General features: G+C 59.4%; 1 protein-coding gene across 1 annotated transcript; it reads left to right on the forward strand.

The window, feature by feature from the left end:
- The first annotated feature begins 66 nt into the window (after positions 1 to 66).
- On the forward strand, positions 67 to 5,501 carry LSM7 (LSM7 homolog, U6 small nuclear RNA and mRNA degradation associated). The gene is made up of 4 exons (XM_069497859.1): positions 67 to 91; positions 178 to 268; positions 3,892 to 3,963; positions 5,222 to 5,501. The coding sequence occupies exons 1-4, from the start codon at positions 86 to 88 to the stop codon at positions 5,362 to 5,364; spliced, it is 312 nt and encodes a 103-aa protein (XP_069353960.1). The 5' UTR covers positions 67 to 85; the 3' UTR covers positions 5,365 to 5,501.
- The last annotated feature ends 19,210 nt before the right edge of the window (positions 5,502 to 24,711 follow it).

Here is a 24,711-nt window from a genome sequence, read left to right on the forward strand (position 1 = left end):
GCCCGCGCATGCGTTGCGCATGCGCATGGGCAGAGGTCAAAGGACGCGAGGGTGGCGCCTGCGCACACTGGCGCGGCGCGGCAAGATGGCTGTAAGCGTGCAGCGGCGGGGCCGGGAGCCGGGCGGCGTGGGGCCGGGCCGCCGCTCCCAGCCTCACGCGCTCTGCTTTCCCCGCAGGACAAAGAGAAGAAGAAGAAGGAGAGCATCTTGGACCTGTCCAAGTACATCGACAAAACGATCCGCGTGAAGTTCCAGGGAGGCCGTGAAGGTGAGCTCCCTGCCGCCGGCGCTTTCTCTTAACAACTTGGAATAAATAAACGCGGCAGCAGCGATGACGGGCACGGATGCCGAGGCGCTGCTCTAAGTCGGGCTACCTCGTGCAGTCTCCCTAATAACGCCGGAGATGGGAACTGGTAGCCCATTTTGCAGGTGGGGAAACTGAGGCACGGAGCGGGGAACAAACGTAACCCAAAGTCACAGTGGGGCAGCTGGGGTTGGGATTCACGGCTTTGCCTCCCATGAGGTTCTGTCTCTCCAGCTTTTCCGCCCAGGAGCAGCCCAAGCTCGTTAACGATCCCCTGGCTTATGTTTCTTCTCCCTATAAGCCAAGGTCTCTCCCCTTCTGCATTGTGGATATTTGGGGCTGGATTATTCTCTGGGGTGGGGCCGTCCTGGGCACGGCAGGGTGCTGAGCAGTGTTCCTGGCTTCCACCCACCCCATGCCAGGAACCCTCCCCATTCCCCCCCACAGTGTGACAACCAGAACTGTCGCTGGGGGCAGAAGTGCACCTGTTGAGAACCACAGCTCCATGAACCTGTTAAAAACAAATGGAATCTCCTTGCTCCCTGCTGAAATCCTCTGGGGCTCCCCATTTTTCCAGGGTAAAGTCCAAACCTCCTGAACCTCTGAGTAAGGTGTCAAGCTCTTGACTGCCACAGGCTACAAAGGCACATGCTTCCCTCTACCTGCCATTCTCTTGCCAGGGGAACTCCCAGAGTCACTTTTCTGTTCAGCTCCAGGTACTTGCTCTGGGAAGCCTTCCTCGCCCCTCCCATCCCAGGTCGGGCCCCTTCGTCTTACCCTCCTGGTAGCACTTGTCACAGTTTGCAATTTCATTAACATGATGCCTAACTCTCCATCTGACTTTTCCATAGACTCTAATGAGGAGAGTGCGAGCTCTCAGAGGGCAGGAACCAGGTTGGTGCTGCATGTTCACGTGGGTAGTCCGGTCTGGGGGTGAGAGCAGCAGCCGGACAGCCTGACCCCTGGGTTCTAGCTCTGGACAGCCCAGGTTAGAACCCCAGCTCTTCCGCTCTTGACTTTGGGCAAGTAGCTACTCCCTCTGAGCCTCAGTTTCCTCATTTGTCAAATGAGGCTGGTCACTCAACCTTCTTCACCAGGTGGTAGTGAGAGTTAAAGGGTTAAAGGCATGTAACGTAACTGAGGCAGTTCCTAGCACGTAGTAAGCCCTTGATCAACATCTCACTTACTCAGCAGCCTCTTTGAGCTTCGATTTCTTTTTCTCATAAGATGGGGATCCAAACCCCTTCCTCCCTGAGACCGTGGACAGTTGGGTGGCATCAGAGTCGGTGGTGGTACCCAAAAGTCCAGGTACCTGGCATGAGAATTTCAATCTGAACAAATGTTCAATCTATGCCATGCCAGCTCCAGGACAGATGAGTAAGATGCCACCCTTGCCTTTCAAGATGCCTTTGTTTGTTTTCTACCCTGTGTAGCAAATTACCGCCAGTTTAGTTGCCCAAACACAGATCTCGCAGAATGTGTGGGTCAGGAGCCCAGGTACCTCAAACTCAAGGTCTCATGACATCGTAATAGACCGGTGTCTCTGGGGCCCATCATGTCAGGCTCAGCGTCCTCCACGCCCCCTGGCTGTTGGCAGAACTCAGTTCCTTTTGGGTATAGGCCTGGGATCCCCATTTTCTGGCTGGTGTTGGCTGGGATGCTCCCAGCTTCTGAGGGCTGCCTGCCTTGGGACTCTCCACAGAGGGCAGTTTGCTCCTGCGGTGGTGTAGGTTGAGCAAACGTGTCAGATTCAAATTATTCAGGCCAGAGGGACAATCTCTTGTCTCAGAAAGTGTTCTGTCCTTGAAGGGCCCACCTGGTTAGGTCAGGCTCACCCAGGATTGCCCCTCCCTTTAGATTAGCTCAAAGCCAAGCTGATGCGGGCACCTTAACTCCAGCTACAAAGCTCCTTCATCTTTGTCACATAACCTAAGCATGGGGGTGACATCGCATCCAAGTCACAGGTCCCTTCCCACACTCAGGGGAGAGGAGTGTATGCCCAGATCACCAGGGTGGAGGAACATTGCCTACCTGCCTGGGGCTCACATCCCCTCAAGGAGGGCAGACTCAGGTCACTGCGCACCTGGCCAGTGTCCGGTGCTTGAATGCGTGTTGCACCTGACTTCCCGCCACCCCATGAGACTGTGACCTTCATTTTGCAAGGGAGGGACCCGAGCATAGAGAGAGGAAGCCATAGAGCCAGGGGCTCAAACATAGGCAGCTGGATGGAAATCCGCAGGGCCAGGCAGGCTTCTCTGGAAAGGGCCAGACAGTGAACATCTTCACCTTTGCAGCTCAGATGGTCTCTGTGACAACCACTCAGCTCTGCCGTTGCAGCAGGAAAACAGCCACAAACAATACCTAACCGGGTGAGCGTGGCTGTGCGCCAAGAAAACTTATTTACAAAATCTGACAGTGGAGCAGATTTGACCTGAGGGACATCGTTACAGACCCCACCACACACACCATGGCACGGGGCTGCCCTCAGTGTGGGTGGTACAGCCACAGGTGGGCACCTGCTCCCTGCCTTTCAGGGAGACGGGCGGATGGAGTCATGACCCGGGGTACCACTTCCATAGGGCAAACCAGGAGAGGGGCCTGAAAGAGGAGAGGAGTTGGGAGGGCTGGGGGCAGATGGTGGCAGGAAGAGACGTCAGTGAGCACAGAGGCAGGAACCGCCCCCTTGGGGAGCCGTGGCTGAGATGAACCTGCAGAGGAAGCACAGGGGGGGTTCCAGGCAGAGACAGTGTGCAGTCCTGCAGGGCCACCCGGCTCACCCTTTCCCAGGGGCGGTCACCAGACACCGCAGAGCAAGAAGATGACAGAGATCAGGCACCATGTTGTGCAACCAGCACCTCTATTTAATTCCAGAACATTCCATAGCCCAAAAGGAAACCCCATCCCATCAGCAGTCACTCCCCTTCCACCCCCAGCCCCTGGTGACCACGAATCCACGTCCCCGTCTCTGTGGATCTGCCTGTTCTGGACATTGCATATAAACGGAGTCTCACACTGTGTGTCCTTCTGTGTCTGGCGTCTCACTGAGCACGATGTCCTCAAGGTCCATCCATGCTGGGGCCTGTGCCAGAGCCTCGTCCCTTTTCATGGCTGAGTGACATTCCAGTGAGTGGCCGGACCCCTGCCTACTGTGGTGCTGCTCGTGAGCTGAGAATGGTTTTTACAATTTTTAAACAGTTGAGAAAGAATCAAAAGAAGGCTAGCTCGTGACATGAAAATTATGTGAAATTCACATTTCGGCGCCCATAAATAAAGTTTTCCGGCCACCACCAGGCCTGCGCATGTTGTCTGCAGCTGCTTCCACGCCAGACGGAGCTGAGCGGTTGTGACTGACCCCTGCGGCCCGCTCAGTCTTAACGTATCTGCCATCGGTGCTCTGCAGAAAGCGTTTGCAGACGTGCTATGGCGGGGACGGCCTGGCGGCAGCTGTCTTCAAGGCCCTCTGTCTCCCTTCCCTGGAGAGGTGGTGGCCCCCACTGCGTCATGCTGGGCAATGCTGGGGTGGGCGCCTGTCCCCAGGGCAAATCTCATGCCTTCCTGTTTCTCTCTCCCCCTGTGGTTTTTCCAAGCCAGTGGAATCCTGAAAGGGTTCGACCCGCTCCTCAACCTCGTGCTTGACGGGACCATCGAGTACATGCGAGGTGAGCTGGGCCTTTTTTTTTTTAATCTCTTTCTCAAACCCGAGACACCCCCCTGAGTTGAGGGGGCGCGAAGCCGTGCAGATTAGACAGCTGACAGGCGAGCTTGGTCTCCGCCGGTCAACGGAGCTTGAAAGACCATCGTTGCCTTAGGGACCTGAGAGATGTGGGAGTATTTTGCCGGTCACTCCCTGGTTCCCTCCCTGCGGAGCCCTCCCGCATGTGAGGGCCCCAAGTCCCTTATGGCCAGGCGGTCCCCAGCAGCCAGCGAGCCCTCACCTCAGCCCAACGGAGGCATTTTGGGGACGCCAAGACCTTGCGGGGGGTGGAGGGGTCTTGCCCCTCCGGGGCCCAACAGCAAGGCCAGACAAGATTCACTCTCTTGCAAAGATAAACAGCTTAACCCACCACGGCAGCGTCTGGGGCTGTACAAGAAGTGGGAGTTCAGCCTCGTGTGTTGACCCCTCTGGGGCTTGTTGCTTTTCCCTGTCTTCGTTTCTTCCTGCCCGGGTCTGTCCCCGTTCCTGGCGTGGCCGTGTGGTTGGGATCCCAGTGCGGCCTCCGTGGGCAGGGCTTTCCTGGCCCATAGAAGGACGTCCTCCGCTTTGGGGTGCCGTTGCGGAGAAACGGGCTGCGGCCCAGCACCGGGTACCTAGGGAGTGGGGGCCGCTTTGCTGCGGAGTCTGTTTGATCTGTGGTTTCGTCCCCAGAACCACCCGTTCACACGGGCGCTAAAACCATCCTCTCAGGCAGGTGAGGGAGAGGTGGGTACAGAGCAGTTGTCCCCAAGGGACCCTGTAGTGGCAGAGCCAGATCTCAGGCTGGGTCTCTGATTTCCAAAGCTGGACCCCGGGTTCTCCCCTCCCCCAATACCACGGGACGGTGGGAATGAAGAGTTTTGATTTCCTGTGACCTGGAGCACCCAGTCACTTCCCTGGGCTTCCTCTTGCTGCACCCAGGAACCAGGGGCCCAGGCTGCTCTGTCCCACCTGCCCGGCCGACAGCTGGTCCCAGGCCCTGGTGCCCCACTTAGCGCGGAGAGCAGCGTAACCGCTGTCCTCTGTTCTGGCGTTCGTGGAGCAGGGCAGGTGCGGCTGCTGTCTCTGGAGCCCCCGCTGGGCTCAGGGAGTGGGGGTGGGCGGGGCTTGTCCCCACTGAAGTCCTGGGTCTTGGCCAGCACCTGTGGGATGCAGGTGGGGACATTGTCTAGAGGCCCTTCAGCCGGGACCTCTGGGACCTCAGCCTCTGTCTGTCCCACCAGACCCCGATGACCAGTACAAGCTGACGGAGGACACGCGGCAGCTGGGCCTGGTGGTGTGCAGGGGCACGTCCGTGGTGCTCATCTGCCCACAGGACGGCATGGAGGCCATCCCCAACCCCTTCATCCAGCAGCAGGACGCCTAGCGGGCGGCGCAGCGGGCCCAGCGCGGTCTCCGCGACTCAGCTGCCGCCCCCACAGCACCCACCGCCGCTGGAACGGAAGGTCTTTCCTTTTTGTGTAGGTTGAACTTTTGTTTTCTTAATAAAATTGCAAACCTCAAGTGCCCAGCCCCGGGGTCTTGCTGCTTCAGCCTTGACCTTCCAGGGAAACCCGGGGCCCCAAGATGTGCTTTCGGCCCCTGGAGTTTGTTGAGCGCCGGCCGTGGTCCCAGCGGGGCACAGACAGCAGTTCTGAGGTAACCACGGCGGGCCCAGGCCGGGGGATGGGGACAGGCGAGTCGGGAGCCTCACTCTTCTGAGGGGCTCCAGGGAGCCCCCAGCCTGGCCCCTGAGACAACATTGGCCTGTGCGCGTCGGGAGGCTGGACCCCAGCAGCCTGCACCTGCTAATGCCTGTGCCCGCGGTGCCTCCTCCACCTACGACCCGCACCCGCCACATAAAGCCCAGGTCCCTGCCCTGTAAAGCATGGCAGACAGGCCAGCCCTGGCATTGGCTCCTCAGCCCGGCTCCTGTGGTCCTGCCGGGCTTGGCCGCCTCCCCGAGTCACACACCCTCTCACGTTCAGCCCTGCGCGCCCACCTGACAGCCTCCCACCTGCACCAGGACCCCACACGCTCTCCAGGTGACCGGCTCAGGTCACTGAACACCTCTAAATGCCCTTCCTGCCAGGCGGGTCGTTCCCTCCATCCTTGTCCTTGTCCGGACTCTGTCCCCATGCTGAGGGCAGGGCGTGTCTGCCTGGTCATCGCGCAGGAGGCCGAGAGTGGCACAGGACCAGGGCATCCCTGGTGACCCAACCAGGGGGCCAGGAGTGAGCTTGAGAGGGTCCTCCCGGCAGGAGCGCTGACCCCTCAGTCCCAGCCGCAGGCGCGGAGCGGCCTCAGGGCGGGCAGGGCTCAGCCTTGAGCTGGAAGGGCTCCCCCCACCCACCCTCATCCCTAGTTGCCTGCAAAGAAACCTGAACCAGCCAGCTTCTGGGCTTACGGCGGGATCTGGGCCCCAGGGACGCGGCTTTGCTGTGGCCCAGGCAGCATTAGCCCCCTAAGCTGGGGAATTAGTTGTCAATCCGGCAGCCAAGCCCATCCGTCCGCCCACCGGCCATCTGGCCCGGCCCTGCCCCACCGCTGCCTACCAGAGGCCTCCACAAGCCCCAGCCCAGGCAGGGTGGGCAAAGGCAGAAACTGGGTGGCCCAGACGCCCAGAGGCCTGACCTCGGCTGGGAGGAAGACCCAAGGACTTACAGGCTAATGAGGCCTCGTTTGAGCCCCCAGGGCCAGCGGGGGCGAACGATGAGGAAGTTTGGCCCCCAGTCTCGAGGACAAGGAAGCAAGGCTCGTCTTGGCACCCCTGCCCCACCATTGCACCCCTCAAAGCAGCCTCCCCACCCCCCGCCGGCCCCAGACTGCTCTCTGCCCACTCTGTCGCCTCCCAGCGAGCAGGTGAAGGCAAAAGCCACCCCCTGCAGCCACAGAGTCCCAGGCTCAAATCTCTTCCCACCACTTGCTGTGTAACTTAGGGTAAGTGTCCCAACCTCTCTGAAATCCATCTCCGTCTCTCTTAGGTTTAGATAAGGCATTGAGTGTCTGCTCTGTGGCCGGGTGCTAAGCTTTGTGTTCAGGCCCAAAGAGAAAGTGCCGTGGGGGCCCGGGAGAGGGACTTGATCTGACCACGAAAATACGGTGGAAGCAACGTGGGGATTTAGAGCCCAGTTCACAAAGGGAGGGGCCTTGTGGCTTCCACCTGTGCTCTCTTGGAACGCTGCCCCAAGGCGGCCAGGACTCAGGAAGCCGAGCGGCCTGCTTGGCCGACATGCTGCCATGGAGACCAGCTGCCCAGGGGCCTCAGACTTTGCAGCCCAGGTGACCTGCAGGTGTCTGAGGCCTCACAGGGTAACCCAGGGGAGACCAGCCTGGGAACTGCAGCTGACCCACAGCACCATGAGAAGTAACAAGCTGCTGTTTTGTGCCTCTGTGTCTTGGGTTTGGGGGTATTTGTTACACAGCAATAGAAACAGAAACCTGCTGTGGCAAATCGCAGAGTGAAAATGCAAGTTTAGCACTATGGTTGGAATACTACCACTTAGTTAAGGTAACCATTTTTAAAAAGGTCTCATTTCTGCACGTTTAAATGCCGGGTGCAGTGGCTCACACCTGTAATCCCAGCACTTTGGGAGGCCGAGGCAGGAGGGTCCCTTGAGGGCAGGAGTTTGAGACCAGCCTGGGCAACATAACATAGCGAGACCCCGTCTCTACTAAAAATAGGAATATTAGCCGGTCATGGTGGCACACACCTGTAGTCCCAGCTACTTGGGGCGCTGAGGCAGGAGGATCACTTGAGCCCAGGAGTTCAAGACTGCAGTGAGCTATGATGACACCACTGTACTCCAGCCTGGGTGACAGGGCAAGACCCTGTCTCTAAAAAAAAGAAAAAAAGCGATCTGGAAGGATCCGTGCTGACCTGGGATTTAAATGGTGGTCACAGGGGGACTCCAGCCTATTCACAAGGTTTGAATATTTTAAAAGTTGAAATTTAATATTTAATATCTTACATTTAGTATCACTTTCAAAATTGAATATTTTACAAAGAGTCAGAGAAGACAAAGCCAGAAACAGGGAGACGCAGAGAGATTTAGAGACAAGGAGAGGCAGAAACAGGCGGTGACAGAGTAGGAAGCCAGAGAGAAATGAGGACACCGCAGACACTGGATCCCCCGGGCCCGCACCCTCACCCCAGTATAAATCCCTGGCCCCAGCGGTCCTGCCACCGCCCGCCATGTGGCCCGCACACGGCCCACTGACCCCAGCTGGGATCCCGCCGTTTGAACTCCCTGCCCGCGGCCAGCGCAGATCCTGGGTCAGGCCGCGGGGGCTGCGGCCCTCAGACCAGGCGCCTGCCCTGCTGCACGTGCCCCTGGTCACCACGGCCCTCGGCTTCCGAGTGCTGGCCGAGAGGCCTCGGGTCTTGTCCTCAGAGGCTCCCCTCTGGGAAGCATCTGCAGGAGCCCCGCCAGACAGGGCAGGCCCCAGCTCAACCCCAGACCCGCCAGGGACCCCCAGGACACCACCTCACAGCAGGTTCCAGAGGCTTCCGAAGGTGGACAAGATCTTGACCTTGCTGACGGTCAGCCCTGCACCTCCCTGAGGTTCATGGGAGTCTCCCCAAGACCCTCTAGTAGGTCCTGGTATTATCTGAGGCCCAGAGAGGTTAAGCAACTAGCACAGGGTCACACAACCAGGATTCTAACCAGGTTAGGGGGGGCTGCCTTCAGCACCATCTTCCCCCACCCCGCACACCCTTCCTCTGCCCCTGGCCCCGGGCTCCTCACCTCGTGGGTGCGGAGACCCAGCCCCTAAGTGTATGACAGGGACAAAGAGTGGAGGGAATGAACCCACCCTGGCCCCTGGAGCTGAGAGACAGCGGCCACCCCGGCCTCACCCTCGGTCCCCTCCTTCCTCCAGCTGCCGAGGGGAGGCCTCCCTGCGGCCCAGAGCGCCCACCTGGGCACCCAGACGACGCTGTGTAGCGAGTGACTTCCTACCACGGAGGACCCCATGCCACAGCCACTGGGGAATGAGTTTCGGGGCTCGGTTTCCTGCCTGGACTCAGACAAACACGTGGGTGTGAAAGGAAGAAGGTTTGTAAACGGGGGTCTGTGTGAGTGGGGAGGAGTCCTAGGACTCGGTGGGGGACTTCCCAGGGTGACAGAGCTGGGACACCCCAGGGATCCAGCCCCACTGCCCAGGCTGGAGCCCCCGGGATCTCGCCACGGCCCTCCCGGCTCCACACCGCCCAGAGCCCTCACTGCCTCTGGGGGTCCCACTGCCCCACCTGCCTGTTAGACCAGGAGCTTCCTGGGGGCGGCCTGGGTCTGTCGCGCAGGAAGCGTTTGCCTTGAATGGGTGAACCGGGGCCCTCCTACATTTTCTGCCTCCCTTCGGGACTGGGGCCAGCAAACCTCTACCCACCACCTGCCCACCCTGTCCGCGGCTGGCCACGCTCCCAGAGCCAGCAGGTGTCAGCATTCACCCGGGGATGAGGGCCCCGCAGCCACCGGGCTTCCTGTAAGCTCAGCTGGCAAAATGCACAGGAGCAGGTCTGGGGACAGGGGACAGGCAGGTGGCAGGCAGAGGGCCAGGAAGCAGAGCCTGAGACACAGGTGACCTGGGCTCCCAATCTTGTTGCTGGAAAAGGCATCTGAGTTCCCTGCCTTTCCATGCCCCTGGCTCTGCCCCAGCACCAGAGAGAAACCCCAAAATTGACATGTCCCAAGCCACTGCTCCCCCATCCACTGGGTGCCTCCCAGCTTCCCGCATCAGAGAAAACAGCCCTATATTCAGGCCCCAAACCTTGGGATACCCCTCCCCACCAGCCCTGACACCCCCTCCATCGGCAAATGTGGAAAACTCCACCTTCAGAAGGACCCAGAAGCTGTTAAGGAACACACAGCACTGATCTCCCCAAACCTTTTCCGAGACCAGAGGAGGAGGAAACATTTCCCAACTCGTGTTACGAGCCCTGCGTAATCAAACACTGACAAAGACATTACAGAAAAGAAAATCACCGGCCGACATCCCTCATGAATATAGATGCAAAAATCCTCAATAAAATAGTAACAACTTGAATGCAGCAGTCTATAAAAAGCCGGATACGCCGTGACCACCAGGTGGGGCTTATCCCAGGAACGCAAGGTTGGTTTAATACCCAAAACCCAATGCAATTAGCTACAATCACAGCATAAAGGAAGAAAACCTCAGGAGATGGGGAAAATTCAACACCTCCTTAGACAAAAATTCAACCCCCATTCAGATTAAAAACTTGGGGCCCAGTGCAGTGGCTCATGCCTATAATCCTAACACTTTGGGAGGGTGAGGTGGGAGGATCGGTTGAGCCCAGGAGTTTGAGGTTGCTGTGAGCTAGGCTGACAGCACAGCAATTAAGCCTGGGTGACAGAGTGAGATGTAGTCTCAAGGGAAAAAAAGTTGATATAAACAAGAGGTTCCTTCAGAATCCAATGGAGACTATTAATTTTTATGTATATCAGAGGAGAGATTTTTTTTTAATGGGGGATGGATGACCCCCATTCTTGCTCTGGGGGTTACTTATTAGGGGAACAGTTTTAGCAGCTCCTGACTTCTGTGCCTAGAATCCTCCCACACGGCCACACATCCAATCCTAATCCTCTTCCTCCTCGCCTGGAACCCTCTATGGCTCCCACCTTCCCTTAAGATGATGTCTGAGCGCCCCTTCTGCATTTTCTACCTTTGTTGCTCTACTCTGCAGGTTTCCAAACACACAGTGCTCTCTGCCACCCTCTTTGGCCTACAGAACTCGTCCTTCAGGGCCCAGCTTTGCCGTGAAGCTCGCCTTGCAGCCTCGATTTGGTGCCCGTTCGTGTCCCCAACCTGTCACAGTGGGGACAGTTTGGGGGGGCCCGGTGTCCCCAGCTCCTTGCTCTATGCACGTGCTGAGCAACTGTTGACTCAGTAAATAACAACAGCTCATCTTTCACAGTTGTGGGTCAGGCAGTCTTGTAAACATGATATGCCCATCTAATCCTCCCAAAGCAATAAGGAGTAGTTATTGTTATTCTCAAATTACAGATGAGGCTGTCGGGGCTCAGAGAGGTTAGGTCACTAGGCTAGTCACACAGCAAAGCCGGAGCTGTTCCCCAGGCCATTGGAGCACAAGGCTTCAGTTACTCCCAGTGTTTGCCCCCTCAAGACTGATGACTGTACCCCACTGACAGAAGGGGAGCCCCATGGTCCGGGGCCACACCTGAGTCTCCCAGGCCACCTGCCCCCCAGCCTCCCATCACGGGGCTGTGACCACCGCACCTGGTCCCGTGCATGGCGCTAGAGAGAGAGGGCGAGAGCTGGAGAGCTTTTAATTTTAGAAATAATTCCTGCCACATAAGGTCCCCCGCTGGCTTTGCCCGGCAGGGGGCACGGGATGGGCAGAGCCCCTCCCCAGAGGGGCACGCGGGGGCTCAGAAGCCCCATTGGGCAGACCCCTGTGCAGACTGCTGCCTCCCTGCCCCCAGCCCCTCCCACGGCTTCTCATCTGGAGTCACCCCAGGTGGCCCGTCTCCATGGCAACGTCCCCATCACAGGTGGTCGTAACCTTAGCAACCAGGTACTCCGGCCCCAGTGCCTGGGAGGCTCTAACCTGCACCCGCGTCCTCCTCCCAAGCCCCCTACACCCTTCCAGGGCAGGTCTCAGGGAGGGACCGGGGAGACACCCACCCGGGATGCCAGGCCCAGAGACAACAAGGCATGCCCCAAGGTCACCCAGCGTCCGGGAGCGGCCCGGCCTGGGATTCTCCACGGAACTTCAAACTCACCTCCCTCATCTTGCTACAAGCAACAGAACCTGCACATTCTCGTCATCCGCTGACGCCTACTGTGTACCGGCCCCATGCTGCGCCCAGGTGCGGTCCCTGCCCTGCCGAGGAAAGAAAGGGAGACGTGAGGCCCTGGTTTCTGGGAGCAGGAAACACCTCCAGGGAAACCGCTCGGACCCCCAGAAACCCTTGTCCTGGGAGCAAACTCTGCCCGCCTCAATGCCTCTGGATCCTTCATGCATCCAACCAGTCTGTCAGACGCGCGCTGTGTACGACGCAGCGGTGAAGGGGAGGGCAGAGACACGCAGGGTAAGTCACTGAATCTCAGAGGATCGTAACAGGAACGTACAGGAGGCTGGGAAGGAGGAACAGACGGGGACGTGCGTGCGTGAGGGGAAGCGGGGCGGCAGGGCAGACGTCCGTGGGAAGGGCGCTCTAGGACGAGGGAACAGCTTGGCCCGATGCCCCCACCCCGCATTCTCACCCCTGCCGTCCGGCCACAGGCGTGTGCCCCTGTCACTGGGGGCCCTGGAAGATGAGAACTGCTCCTGTCCCCATTGTACAGATGGAGAAACTGAGGCTGGAGGGGAGTCCCCCACGGTCACACAGCCAGGGTGTGGCAGGACCTAGACTAGAACACAGGGGGTTGACTAACGTCCCTTGCCCTCCAGGACTCACAGCAAGTGTCCTCTCCTAGGGGAGCCTCCTATACCCGGCTTAGGTCGGGCGCTGGGTGTCTCTGCTGTCTCTCCCACCCCCTCTCTGCGATTATTTCATGCACCTGCTCCCCCTTGTTCCTCGAAGTTTCCTCCCTCCAGAGCTTGGCCTGGTACACAGTAGGTGCTCAATGAATGCCTTCCCCCAAAAGCCCCAAGAGGCAGAGATGGGGAAATTATTCTGCAGAGGGAGAAACTGAAGACCAGAGAGGTGAAGCAACTCCCCTGAGGTCACACAGCGCAGTGGCACCTCCACACTCCTGCTCAGGCCGGCCGGTGGGGGAGGGGGACTGCGGGAGGGGTCATGTGGTCCTTCTGGGCCTCTCCAGGAGCCAGGGAGGGAACCGCTCCCCCTGCAGCGTCCCATGGGGGCACTGGCCTGCGGCCTCCCGGGATGCAGTTTCTGGGCCTCCAGCCAACGCGACAGTCTGGGACCGGAGCCTGCTTGAGTCACAGGTGGCCAAGTGGATGCCAAGCCACCACCAAAGCCACTGGGAGGATGCAGCGGGTAGGGAGGACTGCAGGGGGAACAGTGCAGGGTTACAGGCCCAGGCCCCCAAGGCAGCCAGGCTTCTTGCCCCTCTCGTGGGACAAGTGGCATCTCTAAGCCTCAGTCTGTTCATCTGAGAAATGGGAATAAGTGTACACCTTGCGACAGTGCAGATGCAGCAAGGATCAAAGGCCGGTGCTGGGAACCGAGCCCAGCACACAGCAAATGCTTGGCGGGTCTCGGCTGGTGTTTTTTGTATGATCGGGGGTGACCCCACCCTCTCCCCTTTGACCCTGCACCCGCCATGCTGCAGAACGTCCCACCACCCACGCCAGACTCCGCAGGGTGAGCCCCTGCGTGGGGCAGCACTCACTCCTGGCTGTCGCCGGGAAGACCCTGTCCTGGGGCTCAGCACCCCCCACCCTTGGTCCCAGTCCTGGTCCCACTCCTGCCCCCTGTGGACCCCCAGTGTCCCAGCTTGGGGCATGGGAGTAGGACCCTCCACCCCCACATTCAGTGGTTCTTGGCGTGTCCTCGGGCGGGAGGCCCATTATTAGATGAGGACAAAGTTCCCAAGTACGGAGGCACCCACACTCCCCAGACTGGTCACCACATATGAAAGGAAAAGACTTACTCTTTCCGCAAACACTCACTGAGCACTTCCTGTGTGTCCCCGCACGCCGGGCAGGGGGTGCCACGGTGTATGAGTCAGGCTAGACTAACACAATTGTCACAGACTGCTCCACACAAGCACGGAGGGAAAGGCATTCCAGGCTAGGGAACAGCAAGTGTAGAGGCCCTGGGACCAGAGGAACTTGGCACCAAGGGGGCGGTGTGTCAGGCAGGGGACCTGAGGCGCGGTGGGAGGAGGCGAGTGGGCAGGTCCAACGGCTCACGTGCAGTTTAGGCAGGTCTCAGGGCAATGGGGAGCCATAGGAGGTTCCGGAGCGCAGTGGCTAAGCTTCCTCTGCGGACTGGACCTGAGGGCTGGGCCAGGGGAGGTGTCCAGGTGCAGATGGTGGAGGCCTGAACTGAGGACAGGGGGGCGGAGGAGGTGGCAGGTTCCAGAAGGTTCCAGATGGGACAACCTGCGCACTTGGGGAGCCCCTGCGTCTCCTGCACGGCAGTCTGCGCGGGCCTGCCGAGGCCGTGGGGACAGAGGGTCTCGGACACGGTGCGGGCAGCATACACGCTGGTCCCGCCCGCAGCCCCCCGAGCCGCCCTGGCGCCCGTCCTCGCTGCGCCCGGCTGGCATCCGCCCCCACCCCCCGCACCTGCGCCCACGTGTCCCCGCACACCTGCGGCCCCGGCAGCCGCGCGCGCCCCGGCGCAGCCCCCGCGCGCTCCCGCCGTGCGTGCTGGGGAGGCCGGCGGCGGGCGCGCGCGGCGGGGGCGCGCACGGCGGAGCCTGGCAGGCGGCGGTGGCGGTGGCGGTGGCTCGAGTCAGCTCCGCGCGGCCCCCGCGCCGCAGCCCGCGCCGTGTCCACAGCGGAGCCGCCCAGGTGAGTGGCCGCGCGCGGGGCCCGGGCAGGGCGCGTCCGCAGGCCGGGGATCCCGCTCCCTGTGCCCCGCGCCCCTGAAGCCCGCAGCCCCCGATCGGCATCCCCATCCTTGGCCAGGGGACTCACCCCGCGCGCCCCTCCCGGGCGCACGCTCCTGGCCAGGCCCCCGGCGCTCCCCCTGGAAACTTTGGGGGGCAACTCCCCACGCTGGGGTCCCCCCGCCCCTCCCCTGGGGCGCCAAGGAGCGGGGAACCGGGTGGGCATCTCCCAGACGCCAGGGAGGATGCGCCCCCCTTCAGGGCGGATGAAGGGAGACTGGCTGGGTCTGGGGATGGGGGCCGTCTGGACGGAGCCTCAGCGCCCCACCTTCCTGTCTCCCTCAGCCGGCTCTGGTCCAGCCTGGGGGTGCCGGAGCAGGAAGGCAGACAGGGTGTTTGGGGTCCCTGGAGCTGGAGACAGCTCAGTCTGGCTGGGAGGAACGTGGGGGCACAGGGCTGAGCCCCTGCTCTGTGGGCCCGTGTCCAGGCAGTGCCAAGGATGGTAGTAGGGGCTTCTCTCCATCCCCTGAGGCTGAGCCTGGGTGCCCCCGCGCATCTGGGGTCTGGCCAATGGGTGCCCCTAAACCCCATTCAACAAGTTGGGGGAGCAGCACTTCGTACCTCCATCTGGGCGTGAGAAAAGATCTGGGTCCTCATTTTGGAGACCACCTTGTAACTGGGTTTCTCAGTATGTGCCTCGGACACTAAAGCTGCTGATTCCCCCCAAACTCCCCGTTTCTGAGGAGTCACAACTTCTCAGGGGGATGGGCCCCAGAACATTTTTAGCCAGCAGCCTCTGGCGAGCACATGTGCACACAGCTATGCTTGAGAACCCCTTGCTCCGGCAGGGGTGGGGAGGGGGCTTCTGGCATGGCGCCGTAGCAGGCAGAGGGCTGGCTGGGGAGACCTTTCAGAAACAGCACAGCCGTGAGGCCCAGAACAACCTGGGAGGGCTTCCTGGGAGAGGTGTGCAGGACGGAAAGGGTTTGGTGGTGTGGGAGGGAGGAGAGGCTGAGGACGCAGGCCAGCAGGTTCAGGGAGTGGGGGATTGTCCGGGGGCTGGGCCGTGACTTTAGACAAATGACATCCCCTCTGTCGGCTTTACCTGACACAGGGCTAAATGAGACTGGCCCATGGAGACCCTGGCATGGTGCTGCCCCCAAACAGGTGCTCCATAGGGTCACAAAGGTTATGACACCAGCCCTGCCTCATCCTGCTCAGCCTCAGTGTTCATGTCTGCACAATGGGGGTGGCCATGGCTGTCACCCCCAGCCTAATCACGGGATCTGAAGGTGCCTTGCTGAGTGGGAACAGAAAGCAGGTCTAAAGCGGCAGTTTGATGTCTCTTCCCACCATGCTGTCATTCCTGGGTGCCCCTGAGTCATCACCTAGTCACCAGGTAGCGAGCCTCTCAGAGAGCTCTCCTGGCAAACTTGTCCCAGGGGGGCCCCAGAGAGCCGCCCACCACCGCATGTCAATCCTGGGCCTCGGAGGAGTGCCCTCCAGCCTCCAGGAGGGAGCTGGGATTTTGTGAGTAGGAGCTGGCATCCATCCTAGGTTCAAATGCTGTCTCCAGCTGAGCGATGGCAGGTGAGCTGGGGCTCACTCTGACCCTCAGTCTCTTTTTCTCCAGAATAAGCTTCATTATCCCCACCCTCAAGGCTGAGCTAGTGGGTGAAGCAGCCAGGGTATACAGTGGTTCCAGATCTGGAGGCCCTGCCTGCAGAGGGCAGTCTGTCGCCCCCATCCCCAGGCTGGCAAGGAAAGTGGGTTGAGAGGCCCCCAGCCCCTGGAGGGGTTGACAGGGAGGAACAGCAGATGGAAGCTAATTAGGGCTTAATGAATTTCATGGATGAAGCCCCGGGAGGGCCCAGATCTAGGACATAGATTGCACCAGTCCTGGGGGACCTGCAGTGTGTCGCCCCAATTGTGGTGGGGGGCCTGGGGACAGAGGGGCCAGTTGCCAAGCTTCGGTCTCCCTGGCCCCATGTAGGTCCAGCTGCTGCCTCCAGGAGGGACCACGTCAGCATCCCCTGCCCCAAGAGTGGCCACAGGGAGGATGTGTCCAGAGTAACCTTGGTGGGGGCGGGCGCAGGTGGACAGAAAGGAGCTGGGGCTTGGCCAGGGGCGCAGGGAGGGAGCTGCCGCTGTTCTAGGGAAAGGACCCCACACTCCGCCTCCCGCTTAGGCTGAGAGTTTCCTGGCAGATTCGTCCAGGATCATATCGAAGGACAGCTCGGGGCGTGGGGAAGAGGGGCCTCAACTTCCCGGGTCCCGCCGTGAGGGTCAGTTTTCAGGGGACGCCCTAGACAGGCGCCTGCACTGCGGCTAAGCAGGTGTCAGACCCCGTGGCGAGCGCAGTGCCTCCCACCTTCCGAGCCCAGGAAGCAGGTGCACAGCTCCGGGATGCCTGTGCCCCTGGTCTTCACGGCCTTGTGCGAGCTTCCTCTTGCAGCTGGCACAGCCACCAGGAATGACTGGAACCACATACGTTTGTCATCCCACAGTTCTGGGGTCAGAATCTGACATGGTCTCCCTGGGCTAAAATCAAGGTGTGGCGAGGCCGGTCCCTCCTGGGGGCTCCAGGGGAGAACCCGCCTCCAGTCTTTCCCAGCATCCCTCGGCTCAGGCCCTTCCTCCCCCTCCAGAGCCAGCAGCGCAGCGTCTTCCAGTCTCTCTGCCTCCGACCCTCCTGCCCCCTCGTGGGAGGGCCCTGTGCTGACACTGGGCGCCCGGGTCACCCAGGGTGACCTCCCATCTCAAGATCCTTAGCCTAATTCCATCTGCAGAGTCCCTTCTGCTATGTGAGGTGACATATCCACAGGTCCCAGGGATTAGGACAGGGACGTCTGTGGGGAGGCCATAGTTCAAAACCCCCTAGACAGAATGGCCGGGCTTCTGTGTTTTGTTCATTGCTATTTGCCTTAAGAACAAGAACAGTGCCTGGCACACAGCTGGCGCCCATTAAATGCTTGCCAAATGAATGAATGAGGTGAAGACTTGGCCAGGAGCAGCACAGAGCCTGCCCCCAGTTGGCACCTGGTGGAGACGCGTCCAAAAGGCACCAGGTCAGGAAGCACCTTCCCGCTGACTTCTCTCCTGCTCTTCGTGTCAGACCCGGGAGGCGGTTAGGTGTCCTCCGAGTCCCTTGTGCAAAAGTGGAAACTGAGGCTCAGAGAGTTAAATGTCTCTGCCCAAGGCGGTCAGTGGCAGGCTCAGGCAGAGGCCCGTGAGTCCTTGTCCTGGCTCCCGAGTGGGACGGGCGCTAGGTTTGCGATTGCGCCTCCTCTGAGTCTGTGCTGAGTTCACTGGGTGTCGCTGAGCCCTTGGCGCACCCAGCTCTGTGTGGTGGTGGGGAGGGACTTGGAGAGGGGAATACTAGATTCCTGCTGTCTCATGGTCAAGGTCTAGGCAGGAGACAAGGCTTTCCAGGCTCAGGTGAGGTGGGGTGACCCGGGGTCACATCACACGGAGCTGGACACATCTTCAAACTGCAACTCCAATCACGTCATGCTCTCTCTCAGCATCCTCCGTGGCTCACCAGTGCTCATAGATCCAAGTCCAAACACCTCACTGTGGGTTCAGTTCCCCGTGCGGTTTTACACTTGCCAACCCCAACCCCCACCCCCAAACTCAGACACACCCAGCCCCCAGCCTCCCTTGCCCAGGCAGTTCCCTCCAGCTGGAACGCTGTTCCCTGCGCCTCGCCTGGTGGGTTCCTGCTCACCGTCCAGGCCCCCGGCCACGCAGAGCAAAGCAACAGACCGGGACAGACCCCTCGGCCCTTTCCTAGACGACTAGTTCACTCATTTGTTTCTACGATTCTTGTCCGTTTGTCCCCCCAACGTCCTACTCAGTGAGAGACGCCAGACACAGAAGGACACACAGTGTGTGACTCCATTTATATGAAATGTCCAGAACAGGCAGCTCCACAGAGACAGGACGTGGATTTGTGGTCCCCAGGGACTGGGGAGAGGGTGGGGAGTGACTGCTGATGGGGACAGGGCCTCTCGTGGGGGTGATGGAATGTTCTGGAATTAGATAGCGGTGATGGTTGCACAACTCTGAATATACAAAGCATTCAATGGGAGACTTGGCATGGGGCAAAACGCACCGTGTGCAGGCCGGGATGCCGCCCCCGCCCCGTGCCAGCCCAGGGCCTGCACGTGCTGCGGTTTAGCAAGCAAACTCGAGTCCTGGGGTGTGATCGCGTATCGGGGTGTCTGCACACGGGCTGTCCCCGCCTCCTCAGGGCAGGCCCCCGACTCCTGCCCACAACCCCCAAGGCCGCCGTCCCTGCCGCCCGGCCCAGCCCCCCTGCCAAAGGCCTTTGCGGCCTCTGCTGTGGCTCGTCGTGCATGGTAATGAACCTCTGTCCTTGAAACGGGCGTAGTCTGTCCACAGGGGTCGATACTGCATCCCCCGGCCCCCCACGGCCAAGCAGCGGACGCTGCCCGAGGCCAGGGCCTGAGCAGGGCCCCATGGGGACAGATGGGCAGCCTGGCTCTTGTGGGGTGCGCCCCTTGCTGGGGAGGGGAGGCAGGAACGTCCTCAGCCACCGGCCCCAGCTCCAGCTTCACGCCTATGAATGGCGGGGCACAGAGCTGAGGAGGTGACATCACCCGGGGACACAGCTGTCCCCTCCTGCCTTAGTATTTATTAGCAACTGATATGCCATATGCTTTTTTTCCCCTTTTTTTTTTTATTTTTAGAGACAGGGTCTCACCAGGCTGGAGTGCAGTGGCATCATCACAGCTCACTGCAGCCTCCAACTCCCGGGCTCAAGTGATCCTCCTGCCTCAGCCTCCCCAGTAGCTGGGACTACAGGCATGAGCCACTGTGCCCAGCTTTTGATGCGCCATATCCTTGTTTCATTGTGTGTCACTGCACCACAATATAAGCTCCTTAAGGACAGAGACTGTCTGCGTGTCTCTGTTCCCTGTTGTATTCCCAGCTCAGGGAAGAGAGACGAATGAACGAACAGACGGATGAATCCCGAGACCCGGCATATAGGAAGTGCTTTATAAACGTTCAGTAGTGGCTTGGGAGGGTCTCTCATTTATCTCTGAGCCTCAGTTTCTCCATCTGGAAAGTGGGGGTGGTAGAGGGCTTTGGTCCCGAGCGTGGCTGAGGTGTTTGGGGGTCTGTAACATGCTTAGCGCAGGCCCTGGGATTCTGCAAACACCCAATCCACGTCCATGAGGACTTTCCTCTGGTGGCAGCGGCCACACAGCATCCCCAGGGGCTGCCCCACCTGCGTCACCCGACCATCTGCTGAGCTGCCCGTGGCCTCGCTGGCCCCGATGTTTTTGCGGTGGGGCCCTGGGGCGGTGTGAGAGGAGGAAGCCTCGCTCAGCCAGGGCAGCTCCTGGGGGCCTCGTGGCTCTGCCAGGCTGGCATGGGCCGGGCGCCTGGGTCCCGTGGAGGATGGGGTCCCCCCAGCCCTGGGAGAGCCGTGGGAGGAACCCGGAGTGTGTGGTCATAGGGTTGAGTCCTGCAGCTGTTCCTTGAATGCGGTGTGTCCCTGGGCACGTTGCTTGCCCTCTCTGGGCCTCTGCTTCCCTGTCTATAACAGGCTGAGTCATTCTGTTTCCTCCTGGGGCACCCGTGGGATGCCTGCTCTGTACCGCACCTGCTACGGCAGGGGCTCTTGCTTGGGCCAGTTCTCTCCCCGCAGGACATGGGGCCTATGGGGCCCTCACACGACCCCCAGTCCCAATCTGCAGGTGGGAACCGTGAGGCCAGAAGTAGGAGGAGCGACTCGTCTGCTGGGGCGCAGGTCCTGGATGTGTTTGGAGGTCGAGCCGATGGCGCCAGGTGACAGACTGGCCGGGCTGTGGGTGAGGATTCTGGCCCAAGCAAGGGGGAGGGTGGAGCCGGGGTCCGCCCGTGTGGCCACCGGGGGTGAGTCCAGGACACAGTGGGTCGTCCCAGCAGAGGTCGGGGATGCGGCTGGGTCCCCAGGGCTGGTGCTCAGGGCACACGCCGTGGCTGAGACGCACCAGGAAGAGGCGTCAGTGAACAGATGGTATTTGTGTCCTGGGACGTAGGAGGAGATGCCCCAGGCAGGTCCCTGGGAGGGGGTGGGGACAGACAGAGACAGCCCTGCAGTGTCACCTCTCCCAGGGCCACAGGCTGAGGCAAAGGGAAGGGCAGAGAAATGTATAGCATCAAAGTCAGCCCCTCCTGGCCCAGCAGGGTCCTGCCCGGGGCCTGCGCCCCGAGGTCCTCTCCCAAGGGGCCGACTTGCTCAGCTCCCTCAAGTCTTTGCACAAATGACCCGGAAATGGGCCTAATGTCTTAAAGCTCGCCGCAGAAGCAAGACTGGGATCCAGATGCCCCACCCTAATGAGGAACTGGGGGCCTGGCCTCCTCACCCCACCTTACGTGAGGACAAGGCTCTAGGGTGAGGTTGCAGGCCCAGAGAGGGTCACCCGCCTGCTCAGGGCGCCCAGCCTCTTCCTCGCCCGACAGTGGAAGAATAGAGGGGGTACTTGGGCATCTCGGCTAGAGCCCCCGAAGACCTCCCCCCACGCCCACCCTCCTACGCCTCCCAAGTAGTGAGTGTCGGGGAAGGAAGACCAGAGAGGCCGATGCTGTTCCCTGGGGCCACACAGCAGACGAATGGGGTCCAATAGGCAGAACCCACGTTCCCACCAGCCCTTCCTCCCAAATTGGGGGCACCAGCTCCTGTAGGGGCAACGTTAGAGGCTTTAGTCCAGCTGCAGTTTCCTGCCCCCCCAACCCTTCTCAACACCCCGCAGAGAAGATGATCGGGCCAGGCCCGCGGGGAGAGGTAAGGGTTGAGAAACTAGGTCACGGCACGGGGATCAGCTGTCCTCTCAGCCCGGGAGTAATTATAGAGCCAGAGCTCCGAGGGCGCCCCGGAGGGTTCTCATGCCCGGGCTCTGACAGGCGAGGTCCAGAGAGGGTGCATTTCTCACTGGAGGTCACACAGCGCATCAGAACTGAGGTCTCCTGCCGGCACTTCCTGCTGCTGGGACTCAGTAGCCGTGACCGCACGATTCCTGACCTTCCGTTACTTGAGAACTTCCTGATTTTGTCCTTATCTGCATCCTATGGGAATTACTTTTTAAAGAATTCTTTCAAACTTAAAAAAAAATAACTTGTTCAAAAAATGTCAGCTGGGCACCTGTAATCCCAGCACTCCGGGAGGCTGAGGCAGGAGGATCACTGAAGTCAGGAGTTTGAGACCAGCCTGGGCGATATATCGAGACCCCGTCTCTACAAAAAATAGAAAAATGAGCCGGGCGTGGTGGTGCCTGTAGTCCCAGCTACTCGGGAGGCTGAGACAGGAGGATCGCTTGAGCCCAGGAGTTGGAGGCTGCAGTGAGCTGTGATGACACCACTGCACTCTAGCCCAGGTGACGGAGGGAGACGCTGTCTCTAAAAAAATAAAAGAAAAAGTTCACTGTCATCTCTAAGACAACAGGGCCCCCATGGCCTCCTGGCTGTGGCCTCTTTCCTCATATCCTGTGAGTCTTACGTGCTTTCTGAGTAAATTGCACAACTGTAATTCCCTAGAGACTCACCAACGCCCCTCCCTGGATTTGTCTCTGCTAATCGCCTCCTGAAGTGGGACAGGGTGTCTGTATTCACCTTGTTTAGCATCTGTCTGCGCCGAGAAAGCTGAGCTCTTTGTCTTATGCGCTGCTGTGTCCCCTTCCCCTGGGAAATGCTTGGTGCACTTGTCGATGTTTGTTGACTGACTAATTGACCAACTGCATCCATGAACGAGGGGAAACCAGCTTTGTGGTCTCTTGGGAGGTAATGATAAAAGTAGGTCCAGCAAAAACGCAAGCATGTTTTAAGTTCTAGATGGAGGAGTTTCCAGGACTCTGTCTTTACTCTGTTTAAAAAAAAAAATTAGTGGCCGGGCGCGGTGGCTCATGCCTGTAATCCTAGCACTCTGGGAGGCTGAGGTGGGCGGATCGTTTGAGCTCAGGAGTTCGAGACCAGCCTGAGCAAGAGCGAGACCCCATCTCTACTAAAAATAGAAAGAAATTATATGGACAGCTAAAAATATATATATAGAAAAAATTAGCCGGGCATGGTGGCGCATGCCTGTAGTCCCAGCTACTCGGGAGGCTGAGACAGGAGGATCGCTCGAGCTCAGGAGTTTGAGGTTGCTGTGAGCTAGGCTGACGCCACGGCACTCACTCTAGCCTGGGCAACAGAGTGAGACTCTGTCTCAAAAAAAAAAAATAAAATAAAAAAATAAAAAAATAAAAATAAAAAATAAAAAATAAAAAAAAAATTAGCAAGCGTCCTAGGGCTGTCAGGGTGCAAGGACCACTGAGCTCCACCCCAAGAGTTTCCCCTGCCCCTGACAGGAGGGATTCAGTGGTGCTCGAGAAGGGAGCGACTGTCTCCCTACAGGGGTCCGTGATGTTGGACGCCTCGACTTTGAGCTCCCAGAGTGGCCCCTCCAACCAGACATGAGGAGCACAGAACCACTTCGTGCAGAGTTGTTGAGAGTCTGTTCAAAGAAGGAGCAGTGGGAGGGAGGGCTTGTGCAAAGGCCCTGGGGCAGCTGGGAGCAGGGTGCGTGAGGGTCTCCCGCTGAGGGGAGGGAGCTCACGGCAGCCAGGATTAGGCCAGGGAGGTGGGAGAGAGCTTTGAATGTCATTATCTGCACCATCCAGGAAGAAATACTCAAATTCAACAAGTTTAAATGACATTTAAGGGAGGGTGGGGTGGGGACTTTGTTAGAGAGAGCAAGCAGGGAAGTGACATTTGAGGTGAGACCAAAATGAAGTGAGAGAGAGAGCCATGCAGGGAATGTGTCCCAGGTGGCAGGCACAGCCCGTGCAAAGGCCCTGGGGCCGGACCATGCCTGGTGTGTTGGGGGCACAGCGAGGAGGCCCGTGTGGCCGGGGCAGAGTGAGGAGGGGGAGAGAGGGAGGAGGGGAGGCTGGGGAGGGGACAGGGCCAGGGGAGGCAGGGTCTGTGGGCCACGTGTAAGACCTGAAATTTTATTCTAGGGTCATGAAGTGCTCTCTGGCAGAGGGAAAACCAAACACCTCTGTTCCTACAGGGAGTGTGTGTTTCGGGGGCTGGGAGGGACCTCCTTTCGGGACCCCGACCCCTCCAAAGCAGGCTGCTGGGACTCTAGTCCCGACTCCCGGGGGAGGGTGCAGTTGCCCCTGACCCCAGGGAGAAGCACAGGCCGGGACAGGGACCTGGTGCTGGCCAGAGAACCCAGGACAGGTTTAAGGTAGGAAGTTGCCAGAGGTGCGAGACGGGGCCTGAAATAGGGGACCTGTCGGCTGTTCAGGCTCTCTTGTCACATCCTGGGACACAGCCTCTCCGTGTGCTGTCCAGGGGCAATAGCTCGGGAAAGAATGACCTAGAAAAACAGCCCAAGAAGGAGTTTGCAGTGAGAGATTATGTTTCCTGCAATGCCCAGGTCGGATTAAGGACAATTCCAGCGGGAGGATCCCGTCCAGTCCTCTGTCCTCCCGTGTCCCCAAGCTGGGGGCAGAAGGCGAGGGCTGCTGAGCTCCGGGAGACCCGGGGTCCCTCCGCTTTCTTGTGGTGTGACCACACTCTCAGCGACAGCAACTTCCCGCCACTCACTGGTGCCACCCCATGTGGTGTGCGAATTCCCAGACGTTTTCTGGGCATCTGCACATAAACACGTGTCCACCCAACTCTAGAATTCAGTTTGGCATTTCGTTTTATTTTGCCACGGAGAGGCTTGCACCATCTGCAATTGTTTGGCAACCTTGATTTTTTTTCCCCCCATGTAAAGACATCTCAGCCGTCTTCCTCCCCTCCCCCGACAAAGATCTCGTCACAGTACCACAGATCACAGCTTATCTGAGTGATCCCCAACTGATGGACACCTAGATTAGTTCTGTTTCCCCCAAATACACACACACCCCCTTAGGTCTCAGCTGACTGTCAATGTGGGGATGTGCGAATCTCCCTGCATTCCACAATTCCACGACAGCTATGGATCACAGTTTATTTCACTGATCCCCAACTGATGGACACCAAGGTTAGTTCCATTGCCACCCCCTGCATGACTGCATTCCTGCCACCTTTCCCCGGCCGTACCTACAATCTCCCCACATTTCAGGACAGGCATGGACTTCAGGCGACTGGTCTGATCCCCTATTGGTGGACACTTCGGTTAGTTCCAGTTTTTTTCAGTGTTTCTGACAATACTGCAGAAACCCTACTCATCCGCCAAGCTCTG

Source organism: Eulemur rufifrons, chromosome 2 (genome assembly GCF_041146395.1).
Source record: "Eulemur rufifrons isolate Redbay chromosome 2, OSU_ERuf_1, whole genome shotgun sequence".
NCBI lineage: Eukaryota > Metazoa > Chordata > Mammalia > Primates > Lemuridae > Eulemur > Eulemur rufifrons.